Source organism: Buteo buteo, chromosome 6, assembly GCF_964188355.1.
Source record: "Buteo buteo chromosome 6, bButBut1.hap1.1, whole genome shotgun sequence".
Taxonomy (NCBI): Eukaryota; Metazoa; Chordata; class Aves; order Accipitriformes; family Accipitridae; genus Buteo; species Buteo buteo.
In genome coordinates, this window is record NC_134176.1 from 42795283 (window position 1) to 42814576 (window position 19294).

General features: G+C 39.8%; 1 protein-coding gene across 1 annotated transcript; it reads right to left on the reverse strand.

The window, feature by feature from the left end:
- Positions 1-3: 3 nt before the first annotated feature.
- On the reverse strand, positions 4-19246 carry CHP1 (calcineurin like EF-hand protein 1). Its single transcript, XM_075030717.1, has 7 exons — positions 18994-19246; positions 13954-14026; positions 6358-6438; positions 4950-5077; positions 4013-4074; positions 2848-2970; positions 4-1519 (listed from the first exon to the last, which is right to left on the reverse strand). Exons 1-7 carry the CDS (start codon positions 19058-19060, stop codon positions 1466-1468), a joined length of 588 nt encoding a protein of 195 aa, XP_074886818.1. The 5' UTR covers positions 19061-19246; the 3' UTR covers positions 4-1465.
- Positions 19247-19294: the final 48 nt, after the last annotated feature.

Genomic DNA, 19294 nt, shown 5'->3' on the forward strand with positions numbered 1-19294 from the left:
TAGTTTGAGACTGGTAAGTATTTATAGAAATGTTAACACGTGACATAGAGAAGCAGTTATAACACTGATTCTTCAATAAAGAAGCTCCCAGGGTTTTTTGGTTTTATTGGAAAGACCTCCTAGACTGTAGGATGCTCCAGCTGAACTAGATGAGATCATTTGCCAACCTAGCCACAGAAAATTATGTTACTATTGAACCTTCAATAATTTTGATCTCTTGAATTTATCAGCATTATATTAATGGTATTAATTGTCTTACACTTGCAAAGAGATTTGTGTAGAAATATATTCTGAAATATTTGGGATAATATGTACTTCCCCAAATTATATTCTTATGCCAGAGCTTTGATAAATACAGCTACCATCTCAACACAAGTCTAAGACCAGGACTTCCATACTGGAAAATACAAATAATTACTGGTTATCCACGCCACCATGACTGGGGGGGGGAGGGGGGGAAAATCAGTGCTATGTTTCATGACACTATTACCAGGGGACAGTGACAAAACTACAAATCCAGATTTTGGCATGACTGGTTTTCTTGCATTATGTACACTGGTAAACAAGTTTACGCTTTCAGAGGCAAACCCACCTTGATGAGAGGAGGGGTCATAGAGCAAAGCAACCTGGGGAGGGCACTTCATGGTCCACTGGCTGTCAAGCCTGCAAGCTACTCAAAGGAAAGAAACAAGTTTCTGCATCTGCTACTGGAACAATTTAAGTGACTTAGTGCAGAATTCCTATTCCTTTTGAGGACACCACAGCCTGTCTCCACCACAGATTCTCCTATTGTCCCTGTGAATTCATCCCACAGAGAATAAAAATCTATTCACAGTACTTTAAAGTACTCTAGGCTATCATCATGCATACAGTGCTAGTTGTACAATGAAGCCATAGAAATTGAGAAGTCCTCAAGTAAAACGCAGATTTGGAAGCAGTGAAGAAACAAATCTGCATGTAAAGAGCCAAATGGGAAAAAAAAAAAGGCAGCTGTAATGTGGTGTTGCTGCTGGAAGCAAAAGTGAATCATTATCACTGCACCTAGTATTTGAGTAGATGCTTGTCTCCAAAGTGTTTCAGAGGGCGCTTCTGTGGCGTGTTCCCATTTTTCCATTCTCAGATTCAGAGCTCAGAAGAATCAGTTTGTAGATTAAACAGCAGTACATAAGGAGAGACATTTCTGCTGAAACAGTAGTGCAGAAGGAGACAAGGGATAAAGGATAAAAAAAAAATAGAAGGAAAATGTTTTAAAAAAACCAAACATGCTCATTTCCAAGTTGCATGGCAGCCATTTCCCTTTGTTCCTGATGCACAGGGAATGTTCACATTGGTAGAACAAATCAGGGAGGGGTTGGAGATGTATTGTATATGCACCAGTAGCAATGCTCTGGGGCAAGGTGCTAAGGAGAAAATGAAGTTCTATTCATTATATAGCAGGGGTAGAAAGGAATAGGTTCTCCATCCATCAGTGAAGAAATCGAATGCTCATTTTCTGCTCTACATCCACCTTCTCCAAAACCTGCAATAAAATTCAGAAACAGCTACTTAAGTTACTGTACATACTTCTCTCCTACAAGGTTTCTTACTCTAGTATAGAGGAAATGGGCAGGAACATGGGATGTCTTCAATTTGGCATGCCAGTCTTTCATCTAGAGACTGCTATTTTTCATTCTGGACTAAGGTCCTTCCAAGGAAAGGAACTTCAGCCATTAAAGCTGGAAGGAGGCTGTCTACCAAAATGTAACTAATGCAGTTTTTGTCTGCCAACAGCCCAGAAAAGCTTGGATTCCTAAAATTAGATTGGTGGGAATGCACAGCCAGGAAACAAAAGAGAGAATGGAGTACAGGAAGGGGCATGAGCAGTCATTGAAGAGCTAAAATCAAGACCACAGCATCACTAACGCAGATCATTGTAAAACTGGGGTGACAACTTCATTCACTGAATTGCTATTAACACTGAGGTACAAAGACATTAGTCTGCTCCAGGCTGTTTCAGGCAGTAGATTTCAGTGTTCCAAGATTAAGAGTAATTTAAGTTTGAAGAGACCTCTGGAGGTCTTTTAGTCCAACTCCCCCAACTCCTACTTAAAGCAGGGCCAGCTAGATCAGGTTGCTCAGGGCCTTGTCCAGTTAAGTTTTAAGTATCTCCAAGGAAGGAGGTTCTACATCTTCAGCAGCTATGATCATCCTCTAGGTAGGAAGTTTTCCTTACAGCTAACCAGAATTTCCCATGTTGCAACTTGTTTCTGTTGCCTCGTGTCCTGTCTTTGTCCACCTCTAAGATGAGTCTCGTTCCTCTCATCAATACCATCCCATTAGGTAGTTGAAATTGTTCTGCTATAGGACAACTTCCTCCACTGACTATATAATGGCTCCTTACTGTTACCTATTTCTGACTAACAAAAGATGTAATTCAAAGGACTAGAGCCAAGAACTTGAGTAGTGATATTAGTTGTGTCACTAACAGATAAAATCCTATAGGTGAAAACTGATCAGCACAATTATAGCAGAAGAATTACTCTGTTGTAAATGTGCTAGTCAGGCTACTTGTGTAGAAAGAAGTGGTTGCAAAAGAAAAAAGTGAAAATTCTGCAGTATATTCAATGCTGTAGCTTATGTAAGAGTATGAAGAAACATATGGACTAATTATTAGCACTCTGACAGTATTAAAAAAAAAAAGTCCTGATAAACAAGGGAAGAAAAAGAGCTAGCAGAAGACTTGCTTTGCCCAAATGCAGGCAGGACTATTTGAACAACTTCCTCTCTGTTTCCATTTGCATCTAAGTCTGAATGACTTGCCCATTACTGAGCAGTTTTATTTAATCATTAAAAATGTAGTTTACCAACCTTTACAAACTCTGCAAAGGAGATGGCACTATCTCCATCTTGATCAGCTTCCTGGATTGTCCTGTCAGCAATGCTGCCCAACTGCTCATCTGAAATGTTCACACCAACCATCATCCGTAACACCTGTAACATACAGAAGTCCCCAGATTATTATTTTTTTTAAATAACAATAACCATTATTGACATGGGAACAGAAGTACTTTTAGTGCTGTTTTTCTCGTGTATACTGTCAAAATAACACCATAAAAGAACAACCCTGGAGGACTTCCATGGAAGTAATTTCTAGACTTTTCTTTGTCCTTTGTACATCAAGGCTTTCAAGAAAGACAGCTTTCTTTTGTAGCCACCTTTGACAAAGAATCCTGCTTTTTCACTAGGCAGCAGGAAGTAGTATGAGAAAGCTTTTGGAACTAGGAATGAGTATGTTTTGTTCCAATGCTTTTGTCTATTTTTTTCCTACAAAACATAGCAAGGTTTGACTGAATATCTCCTGTTTGAGATAGTTGCCTACAGGGATCTTGTAAGTATATGGTAAAATAACTACCATTACTCTCTACAGTTAGTAAGGCCTTTTCTGTGCAGATAGGACAGTTTCAGTCAAAAGCAAATCCTTGTCCTGCATCAGGAACCACAAATTGCCATGTCTACTTCCCAGGATTAGTAGTATGTAATTACTCCTAGCTCAAGCCTAGCTTCATATATATGCAGCACTGATGAACTTTGATTACCTTTGCTTCAATTTCAAGTAGTTTTATTTTATTGAAAGAATGCACAGAGGACCAGGCAAACAACCTAATCTACCTCAAGGATTGTCCCTGTGAAGTCCTCTTAGAAGCACCTTTGAAAGTTATAGAAGCTAGTTCTTAAGAGGCTTAGTGTATTTGTTGCATGTTGAGGTATAATTTCCAATAGGATCTGCTTAGCCTAACGCTCTGCTTCAAATTTGAATCTAGCATTCCCAGTCTGATAGAACAGCCTAGGCTACCAAATGAGATTAAAGTCTCATACCACATCTAAAGCTTTAAACCAGAGATAAGCAATTAGCCACCAAATTCCTGCAGTTCTTTTGAGAAGACTGTTGTAACTCCTGTCTTCATTCTAAATGGGTGTGAAGTCACAGAGAGGGTCACAATGGAGTCATTCAAAGCAGCCCTGTGCTATTTACCTGAAGCAGCTCATCCCTGGAAATCTTGTCATCTTTATCTAGATCATATAACCGAAAAGCAACTACAAGAAAGAAAAGAATAAGCAGTTGAATTCAAGTGCCATTATTTTTCTTCATAACAATACATTTATCTAAAAAAATAATAGCAAGTATTCATAAATTATTTTAAAGAGAGTTAGCTTACAATTTTAGTTCACCATAAAATTCATCCTCCATTCCATAAAGTGTTATTACCGCATACAGGAATAACATTATTCCCAAGAATTGAAAAATCTTACTTAAGTACTCAGTATGAGTACTTTCAGAAGCACTCTGCTTGTAGAGGTATTTCTCCCAAGCCCCCAGTCATGGAAGTATAATTACCACTAAGATACATTCAATCCTTTAACTTTAGAGCCAGCCATTTTTACATTACCATTCATTGTCTTTGCCTATATTCTGGATGAGATACAACAGAAATTTTAAGTGCTCTGAGGACCATTGCCAACTTTGATTAGCAAGCAAGAGCATTCTGCTCATATACTGTAGGCAGATGTCCAAATACTCAAGTACTCAGCTGAAGGTGAGGAAAAAGCACTATATTATATGGAAGACTGGAAAAAGAAGCAGAAAAGCTCGTTCACGTATGGGATGTGGCTTATAAATCTGAAATAACTTGGGATGCAAACCATTTAGAAACATTTTTGTTATGAGACGTTTGGAAAGCATATACTTTACTCAAGATTCAACTAATTTCACCAAATTCCAATACAAGAATGGGTCAATTGTTGACATTCTGAACAGGTAAGCTTGCAAGTTAATTTAAAAAAACGCAGGTATTAGAGGTATCATTCCACACAGAACAACTGTATGGAAGACCCCAAGTCCCTTCACTCCATTCCCAGAAAAACAAAGAAAGAAAAATAATTGCTTCTATAGGAAAGTTCATATTTCTTACAGTGGAGCTTGTTACTTCGGCTGTTCAGTGGTTCTGGCCCATTCTGGTCTTTGCTCTTTTCGTTATCTTCTATGGGTCGGAAGTGGGCTAGTGTCCTCATGAATCCACGGAAATTCACCTGGTCCTCCCTGCATAAGCATTTCAGCAGGTCAGTTTTAACATAGCTTATACAGGTTCTTTATTTCAGTAAAGAAGAGTACGAATGTCTAAACCATCAAGACCACACAGACTCTTCCACTCCCACCTCCACAGGGTTTGGCTGCCTATGCTAAAACCCAGCTCTGATACAGTGCAGTTACTTCATAACAGCGTGATTCCAGGCTGCATGATGTGTAAAAAAAGAAGCTGTGAGAAGTCTTGTTGAGGGCTCCCCTGCCCTTGCCTGCAAGCTCTATTTAAGCTCCAGCCGCCACCCTTGGCCCTTGCTTGAGCTATCCTGCAGCTATGCCCAAGTCTGGCAGTGCATCTTGCTGATTTAGACCCCGACTCCCTGGATTGTCCGGAGACTACCTTCATCACTGCCAACTTGTCTGGCAGCCACTGGACTGTTGGCTGACCTAACAGTCACTGGACCTGCTCTGCTTTTCTTGTTCAGGTGCTGTGCCCTTTGTCAGCGAGTACATCGCCCCTGCCAGCTCTGCTGTCACCCTTGGCTCCTACTTGTGGGGCAGCCATTGCTCACTGCTCTGACAAATGGCTCTCTTCTCTAGTTCCTCTGGGAACCAGCTGTGTAAGTACTTTCCAGGACTCCTGCTTTCTGTTCAGGACACCCTGCCTGGTATTAGCTGATACTATGACTTGATTAGACAATTCGATCTTCATCCATCAGTAATGACAAATGTGTTCAAGAACAGCAGCAGATTCCACAGAACAATCTAGAGAGGTATAATGAAGAGAGACAGTACTGCAAATTTTATGATCTCTTTGGATTTATGTTAGAAGTGCCATAAGCTATGTCTTAAATGTGATCAAAACCTAAAACCACAAACAAACAAAAAAGCATCTAAAAACAAAGGTAAACTTAGAGGCTAAAAGGTGGAAAACAAGACTAAATTAGTTAATTGCAATACTACTTAGCATAAAATAGTATTGCTACAAGTTTGCTTTAAGAACTAAAGTCCATACATGCCCTTGACTTTCTTTAGAAGTGTTCGGCAGCATCGCAAGAAGAGTAGAAAACCATGACATGAAGCCTGAGTTTGTCAGGCTTGTGAAGTATTTCTCATTACAGAATGAAAACATGCTGAGGAAACAATGTACCCACACACATTTCATTACAAGACTGAGATGTTCAATTATTAGTAAATTCAAGTTCTGTGCTTTACTTATCAGCATTTCACTCCTATCAAAACTTCTGATGAGCTACAAATTTTGTGCCTGCTCAGAAATTCAGTCTGTTGGAACTCACCCTTCTGGAAAGAAGGCATTGATAATTCTGTCTCCCAGTGGATTGATGGCAAGCTCCGGAATCCGCTGGAAGTCTTCACGGCTAAGTAAGGCAAGAACACAAGAAGTCTGCATAAAGTTGATGTCAGAGGAGAAAGTGTTGCTTAAAAAGAATTCACAGTAAAACATCCATTGGGTTCTATTTCTGCAGCAAGACACTTGGTGGTTTTTAAAATCTAGCTCTCTAAATCATGTTTTCTCTATGACTAATGGCATAAAACAAAGCGAAGGACAATGCCAAGCCTGTATCACATTACAGACTAGCACTGTTCATTTATCATGTTAACAGCATTTCTCAGATCCTAACACTGTTTGTGCCAGAAACCTTCCTGTAATGATGCTGACTCGTTTGCAATTTAAAGAAAGGAAAGCTTCTGAAATGGCTTTGAAGGAAGATATGGTTTTGAAATGTAAATAATATTTTTTTTATTATTATTATTAATTATTTTGGTATGGAATCATCTGAGTTGGCATGATTCTTCCAGACTAACCCATTCAGATTCTGGGACAATACCATACTCTTCCAAACATACCACAGGTGATCTGCATATTGTAATAGAATTTTTTTTTTGTTTATGCAACAACTTTATATCTTCTTATAAATGCCAAGTTTCATGTTATTTTGGCTTCAAACAAGCAGCACTCCTATTTTAACGTAGTAAATTTAGACTTTGACAGGGGTCCGTAGACCAGATGTAACTTCACCAGTACACTGCAAACACTCACTGCTCTTGCCAGCCATTCCTTTTTCTGCTCATGATTATATGTACACAGCATAGCATAAGCATAGCTATGCTTACATTGTTATGGCATTTTCTGATCTGGAAGACATCACAAGCTGTACCAATATAAACACATTTTAGATCAGTATGACATGAACATAAGGTACATTCTGTTGTTAGAGTTGCACTAATAATTTTTCTTTTCTTTCAACCTAATAGAATGTCACTGACAAGAAAGTGGGATAATCTTGGTGTGACCAAGGCAGACACACCAAGTGTGTCTTACTGATTACTCTAGTCAACAGATTTGTTTCGGGGGTTTTTCATTTGTTTGTTTTCTTCCACTATCACAGAGCACAGCAATTTATCAGTTAGTACCATATGTACTCCATAATCATTTAGGTTTTAAATTGCAAAGATAACAGCAATGGGGTAAGGCTGTAAAAAAAAAGCTATTCTATCTGGATGCGTAACTTGACATTTCCTGCCCAATCTCCAGAAATATTGGCAGTTTCCTTCAAGTCAAATGCAGTCCTGCTGTTTTTGAAGTTTGGGTCAAAATCTCAAACGTGGTTACTAAATGTTTGCTACTTTTGAAACCTATGCTCACTAAATGAATCAGCAACAAGGTTCGATTCATGACATCATTACACCAAAGAAGTGGGAAAGTAAATACAAACAGATTATGAGATTATTTAAGTATATTGGCCTTTTATAATACTATTATCTTAAAGACAGGGCGGGGGAAAGGAACTGGCTAACCTTACTAGTAGTGTAGCCTGGGAAAGGCACAGAAGCAAGACGTTCTAGTTTTAAATGCATTCTAAAGCACTCCTTGTACCCAGTCACACCACAGCACTGTTAAGAGTCCCAATTACAGTACATCTGTTACAACATGGTTAAACTGTTTGACCTTCTAATTGAGCAACCTGACCATATTTTTAAGCTATCTCAGCAAACTTCTGCTCTGACCAGGTCTGAATTATTTTTAATAGGCAAAGTTAATATCTGTATAACATGATCAACCTGCTACAAGACCCTTCAGGACTGCTGCATTTTAAGCTATAGCTGAAGGGCAAAGTATGCATTAGCAATTTAGGCAGGAGATGCAGTGATGTGGAAAACCTATGTCCTAGTAACAAAATTTTAACAACAGGACTTCAGTGTCAATGCTAACATTTACAAGCTAAAAACAGCAACTGCCCTCTCTTCCACTTAGAGCAAAATCCTAATGCTTTAGAATTTTTTACTTGTGTGTCACTATTTCTTAGTATTGAGCCTCAATTTACACTCCGCATTTCAGCCTCCAGTTGTTCTGCTTTCTAACAGGAGATTAACAATTAACCACAAATAAGTCCCCAGGTTTCAAATCTATTTGTCCTGTCATTATCAGGATTGCAGTAGACCATTTTTGCTTATTAACAGCACATTACTGAGTGAGCGTTATAACCGGAATAGCTGTAGCAGCCATAAAAGTAAATGAGTGCGTGATGTAAGTTATTCTCCACTTTATAAACTAAGGCTTCCAGCAGTCATTAGGGACCAGCTTCACCTGGCTGAGGCTGGAGCTTACAGGAAATTTGACGCCCTCTATTTCTTCTGTATTCATGTGCCATAGCAACAAGGCTCTTCTAACATTATTTTTCCAGGAACCCGACTTCTATTAAATCCTTGCTTAAACATAACGTGCAGAGCAACCTTTAACTGCACATTATTATCATGCAAGCCAACCATTTAATATATATGCCAGTGCATACACACTTAGACATACTTTGCAGTAAAGAATTTGTAGATTCTCAGACAGACAAGTATTTCTAAACATAAGTATACCCTCCAGGGCACACAGCAGATCCCTACTGTAAAGGTGGCTCTGCCTTACCCTAAAGGCTGCAAGAAACCTACTAGAGCCTTTTTTCCTTCCATTATTTCTGGTTATTCATCCTTCTTTTACTTCTAGATAGCAGCAGAGAGTACTGTTCCCTCAACAGGGATGACAAAAGGTAGGGCTATCTAGAGCTGAGGGAAAGTAAAACAACAGACAGAAAGCAAACTTGAAATTACTTGAAAAAGGGAAATACTTAAAAGACGTAAGATGTATCGTGCGAGATGGTCAAACAGATTTAACAGGCTACTACTGAAGGTTTCATTGCTCCCTTCCCTTGCTAACATTAGCTTTGTCATTCATCAAACCTTTTGGTGGTATAACGTATCTCACTAATCCCCCAAAAAGCTCCCCACCCTCCTCCTCTCCATCCTCCCAATTATCTTTCTGTTGAATTAGCAACTTGAAGCAGTTAAAAAAAAAATTCAAAAATCTAATGGCACCATGGCTGACAAAGAGGTGCTGGCAGCCTGGAAAAGTGATAGGGAAAGAGAATGGATAGCCTCCTCTTTCACAGCTGTGTCAGCCACCTCATCTAACTTAATCCTTACACATGGTCTGCACAAATTTTAAAAGTTGCTTAACTATTGGAGGAGTAATTGGTTTATCAACATTAGGCCAAGACATGTGCTAAAAGTAAAGGTGATAATTAGACAAGCAAGGCAGGGGAGGGGGGGAAAGCAGTGTGAATAAAGCATGGTTGAGGATGGAAGTATAAGCTGTTCTAGTACCCTATCATTCTCCAATCCAAACCCATATCCTGCCTGTCTTTTCTGTTCTAGATAAAGCTAAAAATCCTTTGCATTTCATTAAGCAAATGTAAAGAATTCCACATTCAGAGAGCTACCTTTTATGTTTTACTCTGAAATCTTGCAATATCAGTTTGAACTAATGAGAACAAGCCTGGCATCTTTCCAGACCGAGATGATTCAATTCAGTGACAAACAGATGGCCTGGCTACCTCTTGTTACTCTTCTCTCAGGACCAGAGGCTTTCTGAAGTTCTCCAGGAGACACCATTTTGTGAACAGCTTTCGTAAGCACGAAATATGCACAAATAGCTCAGTGTGCCTATTGTCCTCATGCATCAGCTTTCAGAACACTTACCCTCCCTTCCCTCCATGCTCCTGGTATAGCCAGGCTACACCAATTGCTGTACAGTAAAAAAATACTTCTGAAGTGCTTAACCTGTCATTTCCCCAGCACAGAAGAAACTATTGTAAGTGGGAGGCTCCATGCAAAAGTTACATGCAAAAGTGGCAGTTTAGACAAGTATCTCCTTTTTATAGCTCTATACGTGTCTATCTAGAGCTACTTACTAGTAGATAAATTTTGGAGCAGATGTATTCTTGTGTGGTGTACACTTCAGTACCAGCCCAACAAGGAGACTCACTGAAGCAAGCACATACTTGTCCTGGTCCTACACTTCAATTTCCTCATCTTGGAAATCAGAATGTAAAGAACAAAACATATACACTGGTTTCCTCCTAACCTATAGTTAGGATTTAAGCAGAACAAATGTTTCAGATTTCAGAATTTAGATGTAGCTATGGAGATCCAAGGGTACTAAGCTTTTGTTTTGGCAACTCAGCATGTCACACTATTGACATCAAAGGTGATAAAAGAATTTTCGAAAGAACAGTTTTGTCCTGGCTTTTACAACCTAGTTTCATTCAGATAGTACATGTCTGAGGGAGCTTACTCATTTTGTTCAGGAAAAGTGAAGCTAAGGAAAAATATAACATTTTTCTACACTTTTAAAAGAATTGATAAGAGTTAATCAGTAACCATGACTGTAGTCATTTAGAGGATACGGAGAAGAGGAAGAAAAAAAAAGCCAAAACAAGGCATATCAAGTTTTGTCTCCATCAATACCCTCTTCTTACATCTCATTTATGTAAGTCTGTAAAAAAAAAAGTACCTTGAAACTGCTCATAGGTACACCGGACAGAAACATCTGGCTCAGAAAGATTTCAGCTTTGGATTATAATTTCAGAATGAACTACCTGTCTTCTCTAACCACCAAGATTAGTCATCACCTACCAGAACTGCTGTACAAAGTGCTCTTTACCTTGCCCATTTTAAATACATAGATAAGAAAGACAACACAGCTTTTCCCCTTTTTCAGAAGGGTGGTACACATTTAAAGATTTATTACATGCCATAAAGAACTGCCTAACACTTCTTTTCCTGATCATAGTCACATGAGTGATTTCTGTCATGTCTGATTTGTAAGTCAAAGGTATAAGTCATCCTTATGGAAACAATCATTCTTGCTCACAGGAAACAAATAGAAGACATGCCTTCTAGACTGTTTGGCAGTAGTAAGCAAGTGGTATCTCGCTCGTCTCAAAGTAGCAAGTTCTCTTTGGTCAGTATTTCAGAAACCAACATTTATGACCTTCCAAACTGTAGTTCTTACTCTCCCCTCATTTTTTTTTTTTGAGGAAGTAGTTTTCCATTACTTAAACTCAATGGTCTCCATATATCGTCAGTGCCAGGACAGGTTTCAAAATTTTAATGCCACTAAGTCAGCCACATTTGGAAGCAGGCTATGCTTAGAGACCAAGACTGCAAGTTAATGGATCACAGTTTGCACAGTTGCTGGGAATTTCCAAACAAACTTCACTTCCTTTCCCAAGTACCACATGATTATCAACAATGAAAGTCAAACTCCTCTTGGTATGTAACACTATGAAACTAAGCCTTGTGCAACAGACATTAATAGCATATTTAATTAATTACTCCTCTTACGTAAACTGTGTACAGTGACTTTGAAGTTTACATAAACTTTATGGACTCAACAGGTGAATCTAAAGTTGGAGGGAAGAGTTAAGGAAGCGTGTGTGCTAGGTTCAAACTGTGCTCGTCTGGCAGCCATCACCTTTATTCATCAGTGAAGACTAAACCCACATGCAAAGTTTGAAGAGGGAGGCTGTTCTTCAAATTACTTAATTTTGAGACATAAGTAATATTAACTTTACCTACAATATTACCAGCTGATCTGTATGTCACAATTGCCAATTAGCCAATGCTACAATTTATATAATACATTGGCTTCGGTGACAGAGTGGGCTTAAGAAGTTCCTGCCCATCCCATCCCAAGCCAATTGCTTCCACACCCACAATCCATTTTGTCATCCCTTCAGCTATGCAAGTGCAGATATTTACATACTGCCACAGCTCAAATCACTGGAGTCAGCTTAAAAATATCTATACAAACCAAAAGGGTAGAGTACTTTTCACCAAAAATAATCACTCAGTAGTCCTGTTTACAGGACAACTCCACAACCAGTTACTTAAATGTTAACTGAGAAGTCAGCAATTTGTGGCACCAGAAGGAACTGCATATTTCCTTCAGGAAAGGAAACTGCAGTAAGCCAACAGTACTGCCAAAGACAGTGTATCTTACAACTTGTCACCTTCATCTTCTAAGCAGCGATTCTAGCTTTATAGTTAGGTAGGTTTTTATAGGTTTATAGCGCATCCTACAATCACATTTTGCAAGATCATACACAAAACCCCAGGTGATCCCTGGATCTGTGTTTAATGGGTTTGACTGGGATAGAGTTGCTAGGAAAAAAAATTAACTCCATCCCAGCCAGACCCCATATACTATGCTACAACAAGGTCCCTTTCCCCTTCCTACTCTCTCTGGCATTCTCTCCAGCTTCCCTGTGCACGGGTTCTGGCATATGTGGCTATGTGATGAATGGGAAACAAAATCCACCTGAAAAGTAATCAGATTCCTTTTTTGTTGTTTTGCTTGGCAAGTTTTCAAACCTGTAGGTTAGTTTCCTAAGATAAGCCTTGAGTACCAGCATCAACACAGAAAAGCAACAGACTTCAGTGGCAGTATGGTCTTAGACCAACTACATCAGTCACAAAATTGCCCCCCCTAGTGCAATCATGGACAGGTCTTATTGTCATATGTTTCCATAATAATATTGCAATCTGTAGGCAACATCAAAAATGAATAATAAGCAATTTAATACAACCAGAATTCATAATTAGTTCAGTAAATAAAGAGCAAACCAATACCAACACACAATACAATAACCAGAGTGGGGAAGGCTAGAGAACAAAGACAGCAGGCAGAGACATATTTTAACAGGCAATCATCCCAATAGAGTTTAACTTTCAGTTGAGAATACTCCTTCCTGCAGACTCAGTCCATCAAAGTGAAAAATGTTTTGCAGATAAAGTTAAAGCCTCATCTTTATTTAATTTATTAAGTCATAAGAAACTAGTTCACTTCTGTAGTTTTCAAATTGTAGACAGAGGGCAAACACTTCAAAGGTCTTGGAATATCCTGCACTACTACTATGAAGAATAAACTGTGTATTTGTTTAGTCATGGAGACTCGGTTCCAGCTCTTTCTTTTTATTTCTGAGCATACTGATAGACATGGGTGTTCAACAAGAGGTGCAAAGTTAAGATTAGTAAAGGGCTTGCAGATCAAAGTAGTGTTAAAAGACACTGGGTATCAGAAACAATTAAGAGCCCATGCTCCCAAAAATAAGTGATCTTTATGTTATAAAAGCAAGAATGAAGACGACATAGTGGAACCATTCTTGTAATAATTATCAGAAGCAACATATAAAGAAAGGTAAGAAATAACAATCTAAAAATGTGGTTTAACATTTCTGAACATGTGTTATAAGACCTTGAATATCAAATCTGACCTTTCTTGTATTAACTGCTACAAACCTTCAGCACTACAGTAAAGCCAATTAGTATTTAGAGCACCTCAGTTCAACAATCAGATTTGTCCTGATCTTTCATAAAAAACAACAAACTTGCATGTTCATGTAGACAGTAGGTATGAAAGAACCTGTTATAATAGCCTCACTGATTCACCATATGAGGAAAACATGCAAGGCATCCTGCAACAGCAAGCCACCATTACAGATATGTGTCAATGCAAGGACAGCTGAATTAGTGACAATACCCACCTAAGAGTGCCATTTTCTCCTTTGTCTAGGCTGGTGAAGCGACTGTACAAGCGGGTGATTTGACTGTGGGAGACTAAAAAAAAAATGGAAAGAAGAAACACAAATCAGCATGTCAATGATTCCTCATAGGAACAGAACTTATTGCACTGAACTACTCTGTTGCCAGAAGCTGTGTTCAAAAAAGAGATTGCACAAAACAAGTTACATTGAAAGCACATAGCAATCAGCAGTTTAGGGACTTCATGAGCTATAAATTGCATCTTGATATTCAGAAATCCACAAATAAGCCCATTATTCAAACATTTGTTTAACGCTGCCTTATACCCATTTGTATTTTTGGTCTCTAACATTCTTTAGTTATCCGATTCAGTAAATGGCAATTAAAAGGAAAAAAAAAATCATTTGATTCACAGTTCCACTGTATTTCCCTTCATCCTTTTATGACTAGAAATAACCTGGGTGCAGTCTCCACTGATGACCTCTACATCATTCATGATGCCACAAACCTCTGCTGTAGTATCTTTCCTTCTCTTTTGCTTATCTCTACTCCTGTTGTCTTTTTCCATTCTAAAGATGGAAAGTATACTCAGCTTCTCTGCATCTGGAAAGTGGTCAGAGAGACTGTACACCCGATCACTTTTCTTCCTTTACAGGACTGCCTGAATCTCAACAGTTTCTTCATTTTGGGGTTCACTAAAGTATTTTCCAGGCTTCTAGAACATTGAGCTAAAAATTTAAAAGCCTATTTCTAAAGAAGTTCAGGAGGCAGTTGGGACACAAAGCAAGCAGAAAGTTAGTGCAGACTTTTTAAATCTGCAATTTGAAACAGAAATTCCAAAGCCAGTATTAAAGTTTAGCCTCATGGTGTCAACATTACCAAGATATTAGACAACCCGAAATACCAGACATCTAGGTCTTCAGAATAGCCCATGATGGGAACAGGTTAAACCTATCTAAAACAGCAATTCCTTTAACATTGAAAGAATGCCCCACAGAAGATATTGGCTTTTCAGAGCCTCTTCTGATGAAATTAATAAATACATGAAATAAGACTGAATTGAATTTTAATGTTTACTCAGTAAAGGTGTGATTTTCTACAATGTTAAACTAGGACATAGTGTCATTTTCAGCTTCAACTGTTTTAAAAGCCTTCACTAGCACATGTACAATGCCTTTGTTACTTTCTAGAACTTATTTTGGAACAGGTTGCACAGCAGTTGTCTGATCTGTGACAACCAAGGCAAAAAAATTTTTTCAGGTTTGTTCTTTCTCCAGGCTATTTGTTTAGGTTCAACTGTTCCCTCCTTTAGGATGACCTGCCAGCAACTTTTTTTTTTTCCTTGTCTCCTGGGTAACTTTCATTCTTTGCTTAGGGTTGGGCAATTTGCTCAGTTCCACCTAAGGCAACTTCTCTACAATCAGACTGAGCAGCTTGCTCAATTTCAAGTTAAGCAACACACACATAGAAAGCAGGCACCAATATTTTAAAGACTTTGAATTTCTGCATTTTGATTTAGTGATTTAGATATGATATGCAGTAACAACAACTGATGATGAAAAAAAGCAGCCTTCTTATCTCCAATAAGAAGCCCTGTACTCCCACTCCTCCCTGGAAAGAAAGAGGGTGATGAGAATTCTACTCAGCTACTATTTCCAAACTAGTATCAGCAACTCCCTTTTTGGAACACTCCCATAACAGCTAGTATGTAATAAATAATATGTAGCTATTGACGGAATAAGAGGTGGTTTTGTTAACTTCATACTAGACAAAAAGCATATCACAGCTACAAGAGAAAGGAAGATGATTCAGGTCCACCACTATTCTTTCATAATTTCCTTTTTGTCTCTCATCTCTCACAAAAGCTGCATCACTAGACACTTTTCAGAGCCCTCTCATGGAAAATAAAGATTTTGACATTCCCATAGGAGAACCAGAAACAAGATCTGTTCTTAAAATCAAAGATTAAGGCTTAAAGCTATCTGAAACACAATTTTATCTATACTGCTATCCTACTAAAGTCCTTCTAAAAATTTAAGTCAAGACCTCTAAAATACGAGCTGTACCCTCCATTTTACTTCTGTTAAATCATGAGAAAGTTTTTTGCGATTAGACATTCTGAAACTCTTGTTTAAAACAATAGCATCAACTCATATAAATATATGATATTTATATACTTAGAAAATATATAAATATCCATCAGAAAAATCCATCACCTGTTACCACTAAAATATTTTTTTCTCTGAAGCTCTGATATGAGCATTAGTTTATTATTATTCCTTAGGTAGACTGCTTCAAAGCAGAGGAACAAAGGGTGTGAACCAAATAGTTTGAATACTGTTACATTCCAATGGTTTTCCAAAAGCTTGCAACAGAATGCAGACAAGCAACATCTTGGACCTCTCATCTGTTTCTTGTAGTTGTTACTGAAATACAAAAGCAATCAGGACCACTTGAAGGTTTTTTCAAACTCAAATTTCAAAATGTTCATATACAAAGCAAACAATTTCCATACAACACCTATAAAATTTAGGACTGTCAACTTCAGGCTTAGCACCTGCTACTGAGAACCTGATGGAGATTTTCTGTCACTAAGTAGATGTTTTAGTGGACACATTATTCCCCAGTTCTTGGAAACATTACTTTTGCAGATGTTTCTAAACTTACTATGCTAAGAAGTGTTTTTCACCACAACATAAAAAATTAATATAGAACTTTAATCAAAACTTAGATTTCATTCAAGAGATTAAGTGCCATTGTATGGCTTTTGAAAGGTTATGCTTCAAGTCCCCTAAAAGGTATCTTTTTAATCTGTTCAGCTAAAGAACATTAACATGTGATTTATCACTCATGTTAGTATCATTAGCTATTCAGTTTTGTGCTACATAAAACTGAACAAGAGAAAACTTGTGTAATTCCATAGCTGAACTCAATCAAATTGGTTGAGTGTTCTGTTCAGTGCTTCATACTTATCCCAAATGAACTGAAGAAATCGTGTTTCATAGCAGAGAGGCCAAAAAAAAGAATCCTTAGGAGCACTTACCAGAACATCAGTTGAACACAGACATGTAGCACTGACAAATCGTTCCACATCTATGAAGTCCCTTTCTCGAACTCTTTAGTAGGTAAAGTATCATCAGCATCAAGTTTCTAACAAACCACAGGATACTCTACTCAGTAACACTAACTTAGCATTCTCCCTGTGAACTTTGTTCCAGACTAACCAGTGTCTTAGGGTTTTTTTCCCCACCTTGTGCCTTGCATAAATATTTGCACCTATATGAAGTGTATAACAGTGCTAAGAGCTTGGTGGAATTTTCCACCTACCTAGAGAAGTATAAGGCAGAAGAAAAGCACATTCCTAGACTGTGGTTACAGGCTGGGGGGAGGGGAAAAAAAAAATTTATAAAGTCAACGAGACACACTGTGATGACTTACAAGCAAGCATGAGTCAGAGATCAGCAACGCTTGATTAACAAAGTGGTATTACTTATAAGATTGAATAGTAAAAACACAGGAAAATGAACTAAACTCAGGCCACAAAGCTTAAGCCCACTGATCACAACCTTAAGCTCCCCACTTTGAAGATACAAAAAAAGCATTTAGAGGCTAACTAGAGCCAAGTGGTTTTATTGTTTAGAATGCCTATACAGCCATCTTAATGGTATTTAACTATCATGTAAATAAAATTCTAGGAATAAAACACCACCGACAATAAATCAAATATCAGCATGACAAAACAAATAAAATCTTTTGGAAGAATATTCCAGGTTTGGGGTTTGGTTTTTGAATCAGCTTTATAAATAAGGTGAGGCTACCTTTACTCTATGATCTTTGTGATTAAAAAAAAGAAGCTGGATAAGCAGACTTTGACATTGCTACTTGTTTATCATAGCCTTCCTGTAGAAGGTTCTCTCTGACAGATGGAAAAAGGATCATGGAAACTATGTTAACTCACTCAGCTGTCCATTACGCTAGCCAGTACTATCTTAATTTTCTTCTACTCCTTTTCTGTAGCCACTCATTTTCCTGATACAAATAAACTATCACCCAAAATGAATATACGATACTATTTCTATTGGAAAGAAAACCAAGGAAAGTATTTTCACGTAGCAAGAACAGATGAGCAAGCGTAAGCAGGAGAAAAATGTGATCTGGGAAGACCTTGTTTACCTGAAGGAGGGGGGCAGCAAACAGCAAAGTGATACCTATGATGTTACAACCTCCCCTCTCCAACTACTTTGGAGGGCACCCTCCATTTACTATCATTCTGTATTTGCTAGAATTCTCAGATAGTCAACCATTCTATCAGCCAAATCAACAACACAGAGTTTTACCTTTTCTAAGGTACTTTATGCTTATGGAGAACAACTCGATCAAATACTATAGGGTAAAGTAGCTATATACTACAGTCCAGGTTGAACAATGCTCTCCCAACGCCACCGAAACCAGGACTAAAACTCCTTAACGCTGGGTTTAGCTTTAACGAGCAGGCATTACTTTATCCGGCCGGAGACAGGCCCAGACCAAGCAGCACCTCAGCTACCAGCAGCTTTATTTACAGCCGGCGGCTGCTGCCAGCCCCAAGCGAGCGTGGCGGGGGGAGACCGGCAGACTCCCGAAGGAGACACGTTTCCCGTGGGTTTCTGCCAGCCCCGGGCCGCGGCCGCCGTCCCCCCAAGGGCCGCTCCTGCGCGACGACCGGCGGCGGCGGGGAGGCCAACCGAGAGGCCTTTCCCAGGTTTCCGCAGGCCTACGAGACACGTCCGGCTCGCCGGGGGACAGCGGGGTCCCGGCCGGGCGCCAGGCACTGCCCAGCCGGGAACGCAGCGGTCGCGTTCGCCTGTCCCCACCGGCCAGGGCCGGCCGCCCCGGGCACGGCTCGGCGCGCAGCCGTGAGGAGACAGACGGCGGCGCGGCCGGCCGAGGCGCCTCCTCCTCGGCTTGACGGACGAGGCGCTGCCCCGCTCCGGGCGCCCAGCCTCCCCCTCACCCCCCCCCAGCACTTCCCGGCCCGCCTCGCCTCACGCCGCCGCACTCACAGCCCGTCTCCTTCTTGATCTCCTCGATCTCCTCATCCCGCAGCAGGGTGGATGCCCGCGAACCCATCGCCGCCGCTGGGCCTGAGGGGAAGGGAAGGGCCGCGGCTCGGCGCCGGGGAGAGTTACGCAGCCGAAGAGCGACGGCGGTGCCGCAGCCACCACCCCCCCAGCACGGCCCCGACGGCGGCCGCCCAGCTCTACTGAGGCGGCGACCGAGCCCGCACCGACTCTTATCGCCCCGCCCGCCGCGTCCCGTCCGGGCCGGCCCTCGCCGCCCGCCTCGCCTCACCCCGCCCCTCAG